This window comes from Pelophylax lessonae (genome assembly GCF_965119305.1).
Source record: "Pelophylax lessonae genome assembly, chromosome: 4".
Taxonomy (NCBI): domain Eukaryota; kingdom Metazoa; phylum Chordata; class Amphibia; order Anura; family Ranidae; genus Pelophylax; species Pelophylax lessonae.
In genome coordinates, this window is record NC_138771.1 from 670,299,888 (window position 1) to 670,309,946 (window position 10,059).

The 10,059-nt window shown below is 46.9% G+C and overlaps 1 protein-coding gene across 1 annotated transcript; it reads left to right on the forward strand.

Moving 5' to 3' along the window:
• Positions 1–4,155: 4,155 nt before the first annotated feature.
• LOC309554205 (E3 ubiquitin/ISG15 ligase TRIM25-like) lies at positions 4,156–5,758 on the forward strand (the record flags this gene model as incomplete). The annotated part of the gene is made up of 1 exon (XM_082255839.1): positions 4,156–5,758. The coding sequence occupies one exon, from the start codon at positions 4,156–4,158 to the stop codon at positions 5,731–5,733; it is 1,578 nt and encodes a 525-aa protein (XP_082111965.1). The 3' UTR covers positions 5,734–5,758.
• Between the last annotated feature and the right edge of the window lie 4,301 nt (positions 5,759–10,059).

Here is a 10,059-nt window from a genome sequence, read left to right on the forward strand (position 1 = left end):
AACAAAATATGGCATGGGGTCCCCCCCAAAATCCATACCAGTCCCTTATCTGACATGCAGGATGCAAGAAAAGAGGAGTGATCGACCCTCTCCTAAATTATACCAGGCCAACATGGGGGGATACTTTTGAGCAAGGGGGTTCCCCGCAAAGCACCATGTCCCCATGTTGATGGGGACAAGGGCCTCTTTCCCACAACCTGTAACCACTTACTCACTGGGCACCTAAACCCCCTTCCTAACCAGACCAATTTTCAGCTTTCAGTGCTCACACAATTTGAATGACAATTACTCAGTCATGCAACGCTGTACCCACATTAAATTTTTGTCCTTTTTTTCACACAAACTGAGCTTTCTTTTGGGGGTATTTAATCATCATTGGGTTTTTTTATTTTTTGCGTTATAAATGAAAAAAGACCAAAATTTTTTTAAACAAATGCATTTTTCTTTGTTTCGGTTTTAAAATTTTGCAAATTTAGTCATTTTTATTCATAAATGTAGGCCAAAAGTTATACTGCTACATATCGATGGTAAAATAACCCAAATATCTATATATTATTTGGTCTTTGTGAAGGTTATAGAGTCTACAAGCTATGGTGCCAACCATTGAAAATTAATCACACCTGATGTACTGACGGGCTCATTTCTTGGGGTCTTAACAAGCCAGGAAAATACAAATACCCCCCAAATTACCCCTTTTTGGAAGGTAGACATTCCACGGTATTTAGTAAGAGGCATGGTGAGTTTTTTTGAAGTTGTAATTTTTTCCCACAATTCTTTGCAAAATGAAGAGTGTTTTTTTTTTTCACAAAATTTTACAAAGTTATTTCTCACACACTGTACAGGCATACTTGCAACTACACCCCAAAATACATTCTGCTACTCCTCCTGAGTATGGCAATACCAAATGTGTGAGACTTTTCCACAGCCTGGCCACATACAGAGGCCCAACATCCAAGTAGCACCTGCTGGCGTTCTAGGAGCAAAAATTACACATATAATTTCCAGACAACCCATCACACTTTTGAAGGCCCTGGAGCACCATGACAATGGAAACGCCCACAAAATGACCCCATTTTGGAAAGAAAACACCCCAACACATAATCTAGGAGGCATAATGCATCTTTTGAACATGTCATTTTTTTCCACAAGTTTTTGGAAAATGTGTAAAGAAAATGAAAACGCAATTTATTTTTACACAAAGTTGTCCATTTAAAAGATATTTCTAACACATAGCATGTACATGGCAAAAATGAAACCCCAAAATACATTCTGGAACTCCTCCTGAGTATGGCGATACCACATGTGTGAGACTTTTACACAGCCTGGCCACATACGGAGGCCCAACATGCAAGGAGCACCGTCATTTCCTGATTACCCATTACAATTTTGTGAGATACTGTAGGGCAATGATAAGCACTGTAGTGGCACTGATGTGGCACGGATGAGCATTAATGTGGCACAGATAAGTACTGATGTGGTATGGATGAGCACTGTGGTTGCATAGATGTGGCATGGATGAGCACTGATGTGGCATAGATGTGGCACGGATGAGCACTGAGGTTGCATAGATGTGGCATGGATGAGCACTGATGTGGCATGGATGTGGCACGGATAAACACTAACGTGGCATGGATGAGCACTGACTTGGCATGGATGTGGCCCGGGTGAGCACTGATGTGGCATGGATGTGGCATGGATGAGAACTGATGTGGCACGAATATGGCATGGATGAGCACTGATGTGACATGGATGTGGCATGGATGAGCATGGATATAGTACTGATCAGCACTGATGTGGCACAGATGTGGCACAGATGAGCATTGATGTGGTACGAATGAGCACTGACGTGGCATGGGTGGGCACAGATGAAGCATGAATGTGGCACGGAGGAGCACTGATGTGGCATGGATGAGCACGGATGTGGCACAAGTGAGCATGGATGTGGCACGGATGAGCACTGATGTGGCACGGATGAGCACTGACGTGGCATGGATGTGGCACAGATGAGCACTGATGTGGTACAAGTGAGCATGGATGTGGCACGGATGAGCACTGATGTGGCACGGATGAGCACTGACGTGGCATGGATGTGGCACAGATGAGCACTGATGTGGTACAGATGAGCACTGAGGTGGCATAGATGAGGCATGATTGAGGAATGGATGGGCATGACTGAGGTATGATTGAAGCATGACTAAGGTATGATTGAGGAATGTAGGAGGCAGAGGATGAGTGGTGCTGCAGCCTCCCTCCTCTCCTCACACATTGTAGCGATCGCTGTGTACAGGGTCAAGGAGAGGAGAGACATGAACCGGACATGCGCTGGTTTGTTGACAACTGATCGCTCCATCATTGGACAGAGCCATCATGTGGTAAAGGTTCGCTGTCATTGGCCCTTTACCACAATTTGTGATGCGCCGTGATGAAAGATGCGTCGTGTTGCGGGGGGACACGCGGAAAGTGTGATTCTGGGAGGACGTGATTGTACCATCATTCAGCTATGGCCCGGCGGCAAGTGGGTAATTGTTGTGTATCCTCTTGCAGCCAATGACTGACACTGTGCTGAAATAGCTCAGCTGACTCCTCCATGCCTATTGGTGGGGCAATGACAGGAGCATCTGTAGATGAGGAGGAAGAACATGGAGCTTTAGCAGCTACTGATGACTTCAAACGTTTTTGCTTCTGGGAGACAGAGGAGGAGGAGGAGCAGTGGTGGCCTGTGCATAGGGGGCGCCAGTGCGCCGCTCCCCCTAAAAAAAAGGAAAAAAAAAAAGATTACAAAAAGAATAATAAAGTTAAAAAAAAAAAAATTCCCGGTCGCCGGTCTATGTGGTGGCTATGGGGGGGTGGGGTTTACGACCCAGCAGAGGCCCCGATTGGCTGCCTTCTGGGGCATAACCTGGGCGCAGGTCATAGCGCTAGGACATCCCCACTTTTGTGATATCCTGGCTGTGATTGGTCCAGTCTCCAGCCTGGACCAATCATCATCCAGGACATCCGATTGCTGACCCCGCTGACGTCGCAATGGGGGCGGTGCCGGTGCGTGCGTCAGTCACGCACCGTCACCGCCCGATCTCCTTCCCGCCAGACGGATCTGAAGAGGAAGACAGAAGAAGAGGACGAGAGGAGCAGCGCTGTGGACTGTTCCCGGAATCCCGCCGCCATCAGAAGAAGAGGACTCGAGGAGAGGAGCAGCGCCGTGGACGTCTCGCAGGCAGCCCAGGAGGAGAGCAAATAAGTGATTGAAGCCGACCTGTGACCTCACCTGTGCCATGCCTGTACCATCACCTGTGCCATGCCTATACCATCACCTGTGCCATGCCTGTACCATCACCTGTGCCATGCCTGTACCATCACCTGTGCCATGCTGCCCTGTACCATCACGTGTGCCATGCCTATACCATCACCTGTGCCATGCCTGTACCATCACCTGTGCCATGCCTATACCATCACCTGTGCCATGCCTATACCATCACCTGTGCCATGCCTATACCATCACCTGTGCCATGCCTGTACCATCACCTGTGCCATGCCTATACCATCACCTGTGCCATGCCTGTACCATCACCTGTGCCATGCCTATACCATCGCCTTTGCCATGCCTATACCATCACCTGTGCCATGCCTGTACCATGCCTATACCATCACATGTGACATGCCTGTACCATCACCTGTGCCATGCCTGTACCATGACCTCAAAGTCACGCAATTTTTTTAAAGCGTTTTTTGCCGCAAAGCAATAACTATTACATTTTTCTTTTTGCGCCCCCCCCCCAAACATTTTGAGCACCAGCCGCCACTGAGGGGGAGGATGAGGAAGACTTGGTTAGACACTCCACCACCTTCTCTTCATCTCTGGGTGTATAACAGGCTTGCTGCTGGAAAAGAAAGGCCCATGTACCCTACATCTAGATGCTACACCCCTGATGTGGTCTGTGGATATGAATGCTGGAAGAAAGGCATGCCATGCCACTCCACAATTAATTAAATCGATTTTTATCATTGTAAATGTACACAATCATGGGGCTTGTCTTATTCTGACATCAAAAGGTTTATTAACAAATCAACAGAGAGCTGAGCTCAGCCTCGCCCTGTGCAGACGAGTTTTAACCGAGTCCAGAGACTTTCACTTTCATTTCTCTTCTGCTGTCAGCGATGGCCTTTGTTGATCTGAGAGCTGAGCTGGAATGTTCCGTCTGTCTGAACATTTATACAGATCCTGTAACCCTGAGATGTGGTCACAACTTCTGCCGGGTCTGTATTGATGGTGTGCTGGATACACAGGAGGGGTCTGTAGGATATTCCTGTCCTGAATGCATAGAGAAGTTTCCGGATCGTCCTGCACTGCACAGGAACATAACACTACGTAACATAGCAGAGACTTTCCTGTCTGCTCAGCCAGGTCAGGAGGAGTTTGGGGTCTTCTGTACTTACTGTGTGGACTCTCCTGTACCTGCTGTTAGATCTTGTCTACACTGTGAGGCCTATATGTGTGAGAAACACTTAAGAGTCCACAAAAAGTCCCCAGAACACATCTTATGTGACCCCACCTTGTCCATGGAGAGCAGGAAATGCTCCGTCCATAAGAAGATCCTGGAGTATTACTGCACTGAGGATGAGACCTGTGTCTGTATATCTTGTTCTATGATTGGAGGACATAAAGGACATGAGATGGAGTCACTAGATGAGGCTTCTGAGAAGAAGAAGGAGACACTGAGGAATGTTCTGCAGAAACTTCTGACAAAGAGAGAGGCGATGGAGGAAAGAGTCCAGAGTCTGCTGGAACACAGGAGGAAAGTAGAAGAAGAAGCAGCTGGTGACACCGAGAGAGTCACTGCCCTGTTTAGAGATCTCAGGAGACATCTGGAAGACCTGGAGAAGAGAGTCCTGAGGGAGATCTCCGGGCGGGCAGAGCGGATCTCCATCTCCATCCGGGATCTGGAAATAAAGAAGGAGGAGCTGTCCAGGAAGATGGAGGACATTGAAGAGCTGTGTAACATGACGGATCCACTGACTGTCTTACAGGAATCAGACACAGGTGACTTGTGTGATACTGAGGATGGAGATAATGAGGACAGAGAGAGACATGAGGAACTCCTCCATGATGGAGGGGGTCTGGGTGTGGCGGGGGTCTTACACACAGGTTTATCTGATATAATAACAGAGGTAAATGTATATTTCTATATGCAGGGAGCTGCAGACATATTACTGGATGGAAACACAGCTCATAATAATCTACAGATATCAGATGACAGGAAAACTGTATCCAGGTCAGATATAGACCAGAATCACCCAGAAACACCAGAGAGATTTGAGGATATTCCTCAGGTGATGAGCAGTCAAAGTTTCTCCTCAGGGAGACATTACTGGGAAGTGGATGTTAGTGGGTCAGAGAACAGGATAGTTGGGATGTGTTACCCCAGTATAGACAGGAGAGGGGGGAGGGGGGAGTCAGTGATTGGATGGAATAAGAAGTCCTGGGGATTGGACAGGTATAATAATCAGTATTCGGTGAGACATGACAGGAAAGAGACCCCCTTACCCATCAATATCTCCAGTAACAGAGTCAGGATAGATCTGGATTATGAGGCCGGGCGGATCTCCTTTTATGATCTGTGTGACCCGATCCGACACATCCACACCTTCACCACCACCTTCACTGAGCCCCTCCATGCTGGGTTATATGTAGGGGGAGGTTGTATAAAGATATGTGGGGGGAGGCGGGAGATGTGAGAACTCCACCCACAGTCTGGTGACATCACAGGGACGGGTGGTGGGATTGGTTTATTGATCAGCCAATGATTTGAGGAAGTTATGACTCCTGGGAGAGTTATGAGGGCTGCCATTGCAGGCCTCCTTCTGAAAATGCTAGTTACCTGGCTGTGTGTAATGTAAGAACATATAAGGTGATAGTAAAGAGAAAATAAAAAATGGCAGATATGATGGGGTCTGTCACTGACAGGAACACCACAGTCTTTGTTTTTCGGAGTCCCCCTGTAACTTCCTTCTTAAACCTGTTGGTTCTGCTGTTATTTCCCAACTTCCTATAACAGACAAATCTGTCCAGCAGAAGTGGCAGTTAGAGAGTTGGGACAACAGGGGTGCTTACAATGATCAGCTTTATTCATTTATGTAAAACCTTTATCCTAAAAGGAGACAGAAATGTTGGTGTAATGGCTTATAAAGTGTTATCTGGAGTTCTCCTTTAATTTGTTAGTCACTTATGTAAAGTCCATCTAAATCTACTAATCCATCTAACATCCCCCTCTCCAGACAATGCTGCTGTCCAAGGGGGTCTCCACTGCCCCTCCATAGATAGTGGAGCCACCCTAAGACAGGAAGTGTGTTTCTGGCAGGATCACCATGGGGAAAATAAAGGGGAAAAACAGAAGACTAATGCAGCCACCACATCTAAGGATTGGTAAATGGGCAGGCGGAGCCTGCAGTTGTGGGAGGGGAGGAGCCCGCCTATTTAAGGTCTGACCGCCCTCCTCGCGGGGCTGACGTCGCAGAGTACGTACGTCATCGGTCACGCCCACTCCCACGATCAGCCGTATCTTTGAACACCCGGATCTCCCGGCTGCATGTTCTGGACTCCCGGGTATCGTGAGTAGGAGGGGGGGGGGGGCAGGATCAGTCCTGGTCAAACGCAGGCGGTCTGAACTTGGAAGGACACGCAACCGCTGAGTGGGGGGGAGGCAGGGTACATGCCGTGTCGTTCTCCACACCATCACATCGCTGCCCTGCCGTCCCACCTCCACCCCGGTGATCTCCACGTGGCCCTGTCTGCTTCCACTTCCAGTCCCTTCCCGGCTTTCCTTTCCTGTCACCGTCCCGAGTGCCAGACAGCTCGGGCGGTGCAGTGCACAGCCTGCTGAGTTTTTTTTTTTTCTTCTCCTCCCTCTTCACACTCTTCTCTCTCTTTGGCTAAACCCATCCTCAGGACATCCCAGGGAGGGAGGGGTGAGGAAGGCTCCGGGTTTACCCTCCTCCTCCTTCGGCCGGAGGCTGCTTGCAAAAAAAAAAAATCCCCAAGCTGTCACTAACAGAGAGGGACATGTTCAGGCAGCCCCACACACTCAGGCAGTGACAGGTCATCCCCCCTCACTCATGCTGCTTGCCTGTCTGGAGGGGGTCCTGTCTCTCGGCCTGGGGGGGTGGGGGGTCCAAAAAAAAGATGCATTACTAAATTATCTGAGAGCAATAAACAGGAAGGGGGCTAACACTGCCACCCAGGCCAGTTGTGGTACTGCACATGGCCAATCTCTGAAACCAGCTGTCAGGCCAGATGAGCTGACATACCAGGATTGTCACCCATGCCTGGTTCCGTGGGGGGTGGTTAGGTCTCAGCCAGCGGGAGGGGGGGAATTGGAAATCATTCATACATATATCAAACTAGAGGGGGGTTTGCAGGACACACGCACAAGCTCTCCACCTTCCCTTGGGCCACCTCTCCATCATGCACCCATGCAGTTCACTCGCATGATCCGTAGACCACCCCGCACCCCCCCCCCTCTGCTGTTCCCTTCATTCCTTCATGTCTCCACGCCATGGGTTCTTCCCATTCATGAGACCCACTTTTCATACACATCTATGGTTAAGACTGGCATACGCTGCTTCCAAGGTCACACCGTCTCCGGGTTCATACCTCAGTCCTGGCTTTTCGTCCCGCTTAGTCATAGGTCCAGGGGGGCACTCACGCAGTTCAGCCACCCTTCCACATAGGGTTGGTGCTCGTAGGGCTTATTACTTTGTTGAGTCAGTTTCTTATGTCATTTCACGTCCATAGCATCAATCACAGTTTTGCTTACCCGCAGGTAGTTGGCTTTAACATTACCAGACATTCAACCAAAGCCTAAGACCCCTCAAGAGTTATTAAGGTATGCTGTTCCATCTTGATGAGTACCTCCTCTTCGCTAACTGGCGCAGGGGGTGGGGGTTAAGAGCTTAGGCAGGTCACTTCATAGTTCTCGCGAGACCAACACCCATCCTCACATGGAGTTATTTTCGCCCATTGGCCCAAATCATAGCTAGCGTCTCGATGTTTCGGCCAGGGTAGTCAGGGCGTCACCTTCCCAGAGGCCTACACCCCGCCATCGCTCAGGGCACAGCTTAGGTCCAAATCATAGATAGCACCTCTACCAGCCGCTGGGTTTTAGCAGGGCCTCACGTCTCCCGTTTTCTCCAAGTTGTCTCCCGGGTTAAAGGGGAAAAAAAGCGCCAGTTAACGCTTTGTCGTATGAGTTTTTCATTCCTTTTTTCCTTCAATACCATCCCAGCGTCAGATCAAGGAGTCGACTTCTCCCTGCCCAGCACACCAGCCAGGTCACCCACTCTAGATTCTGTTCCCGCCGCAGGAGGTAGCCAAGTTCCTTCAAGTCCCGCTTCCATGAGGTCATGGACTATCCCAAAGATTGCCACCGAGTTAAGACGAAGGGGAATTCCATTTCCGGCCACAGCCAGGAAGGCAGAGTTGTACAGGATCTTGGTGTCAAACACAGTTGACCCGAAATCGAGGTCTGACACACAGGACAGTGTCAATGACGCTTTATCTGGAATCCAGGCCACTATGGCATCCATTCTGGCATCTGTCAGTAGCTTGAGTCAAAGGTTGGAGAAATTAGAATCCCCAGCACTGGTCTCTGCAGCTTCCCCAGTTCCCCCCCCCCCCCTCTCAGGTCATCGCCCTGTCGGGATTATTTGGGGTGATTGAAATAATAATAGGTAAAAAAAAATGATTTTAAAAGCCATGTATATTCATATCTTATGATGCTGAACAGTACAGCATGGCTTCCATTTTGTTTTGAAGGTGAAGGAAAGTTCATATATGTCTTCTTGCAAAATGTCTTACAAAGGGTCTATGGTTTCAACAGAGATCTTTGTATTTCTTTTAAAATCATAAATAAGAGGCCTTTAGACATCTCTATCAGATAAGACATAATAGTAATCCCAGTCTGTCTGGAATTATTTAACAATGGACAATACCCCAGTATACTCTATCAGACATATGAACTATAAGTTTTTAAAGATACATTATTATGTGTGTGAAGATATTAGTCATAATTATGTCATTATATTATGTAAGGCATATACATATATATTTAGGAATGTTATATTACCTTTTGGGTTTATATTCTTACAGTAGTAATCTTACTTAGAATACATTACTTTTAAGTGTAAGGACATGTGTATCTCGTCACTAATTACCTCATTTCAGAGAAGTTTGTGTGTAGGTCTAGTGTAAGTTTTTATGACACTATAGATCTTCCAAACCTAGACTAGATGTCTGACAGTTATGTCAGAATCCAAATAATTAATGGATCTTCACTAGCCAACAGGTCAGAGGTCATCAGATAAGGATATAGTGGTGATTATGTTAAATACAAAATTTAATGAACGGTACGTTTTGGGATTATTCAGATATTCCCATATAGAAATATCATATTGTATTAAAAATAATTATTATTGAAATGGTTTACCAGATCCAATAATTGCCAGAGAATGATGGAGATACAGATGGACATTTATGTATATACTGGGAGTATGGACAAACTTTTATGTTGTGTTATATGATTACTATTACATATAGAGAAATCATCCTTTAATTTTATTATACGAACATTGAATTATCAGGAGGGGTGTGTCTATGATCTCACCAGTTTAGGTATAGAATATCCCAACCAATGGGGATAATGTTTCATCCCTCTGGGTTTAACTTATAGTAATTTTAATAGCCCTTTGTTCTTACCATATAAAAGTACAACCCAGATGACAGACACACATCATCACACATATACTGACAACATACATTACACATACAACACACACACTACTACATTCCTCGATATACTCATCTAGACATACTCCATCTGACTCCATCATTCATCTGAAACTTTGAGGGACGCCAAACGAAACTCCTCCCTCACAGGCATCCATTTAAGACTCTGGTAACGACCATTTGAAGCTAGCCGCCATCTTAAGTGTGGTAAATATGCCTTGCTATATTATTTGATTTTATTTAATATTGTTTATTTCCTTCCTTATATGTTTTATATTGCA